Source organism: Phalaenopsis equestris, unplaced genomic scaffold (genome assembly GCF_001263595.1).
Source record: "Phalaenopsis equestris unplaced genomic scaffold, ASM126359v1 Scaffold187965, whole genome shotgun sequence".
NCBI lineage: Eukaryota > Viridiplantae > Streptophyta > Magnoliopsida > Asparagales > Orchidaceae > Phalaenopsis > Phalaenopsis equestris.
This window is the reverse complement of record NW_018207914.1, coordinates 1-729: the sequence shown is the minus strand read 5'-3', so window position 1 is coordinate 729 and position 729 is coordinate 1. Positions and strand designations below refer to the sequence as shown.

General features: G+C 42.8%; 1 protein-coding gene across 1 annotated transcript; it reads left to right on the top strand.

The window, feature by feature from the left end:
* Window positions 1-168: 168 nt before the first annotated feature.
* LOC110034456 (cysteine--tRNA ligase, chloroplastic/mitochondrial-like) lies at window positions 169-726 on the top strand (the record flags this gene model as incomplete). The annotated part of the gene is made up of 2 exons (XM_020738717.1): window positions 169-351; window positions 439-726. Coding segments are annotated over 2 exons (471 nt in total), but the record flags the coding sequence as incomplete, so codon positions are not given.
* Between the last annotated feature and the right edge of the window lie 3 nt (window positions 727-729).

The following is a 729-nucleotide window of genomic DNA, read 5'->3' as shown; positions in this document are numbered from 1 at the left end:
TTTTAGTTGGTGTTTTTTTTTCCCCTTAATTATCATATACGTTTATAAAGCCCATTTTCTTGTCTGAGAGTAGTTTCTAACTTGCCTTAAATTTGTTCCGCATATAGCTATCTTCTTGCTTGTTTAATGAAATTATTCGCCAATCTTTAAACCTCAAGTTGATTTTTCTTTCAGATTCTGGTGAACGGTCATGCCTATACCATCGAAGGCGATGTTTACTTCTCAGTCGACACTTTCCCAGGCTATTATTGTCTATCCGGACGAAAATCGGACGATAATCGTGCTGGTGGAGGCGGTCGTGTTGCCGTTGATAAAAGGAAACGCAACCCGGCTGATTTTGCATTATGGAAGGTATATCGTTTGTCCCCTTCAGCTCTTCTCATTCTCTCGTGCATGTTGAATGGTTCTCACTGCTCGACCTTTTGTTTTGCGTGGTAGGCTTCAAAACCCGGTGAGCCAAGCTGGGACAGTCCTTGGGGTCCAGGAAGACCCGGATGGCATATTGAATGCAGTGCCATGAGTGCGTACCATTTAAGCCCTCGTTTTGATATTCACGGTGGAGGAAAGGACTTGATGTTCCCTCATCACGAGAATGAAATTGCCCAAAGCCGTTCCGCTTGCTCGCAAAGCCACGTGAACTATTGGATGCATAACGGCTTCGTGAATAGGGATAATCAAAAGATGTCTAAATCGGATAATAATTTTTTTACGATTCGTGATGTGAGAATT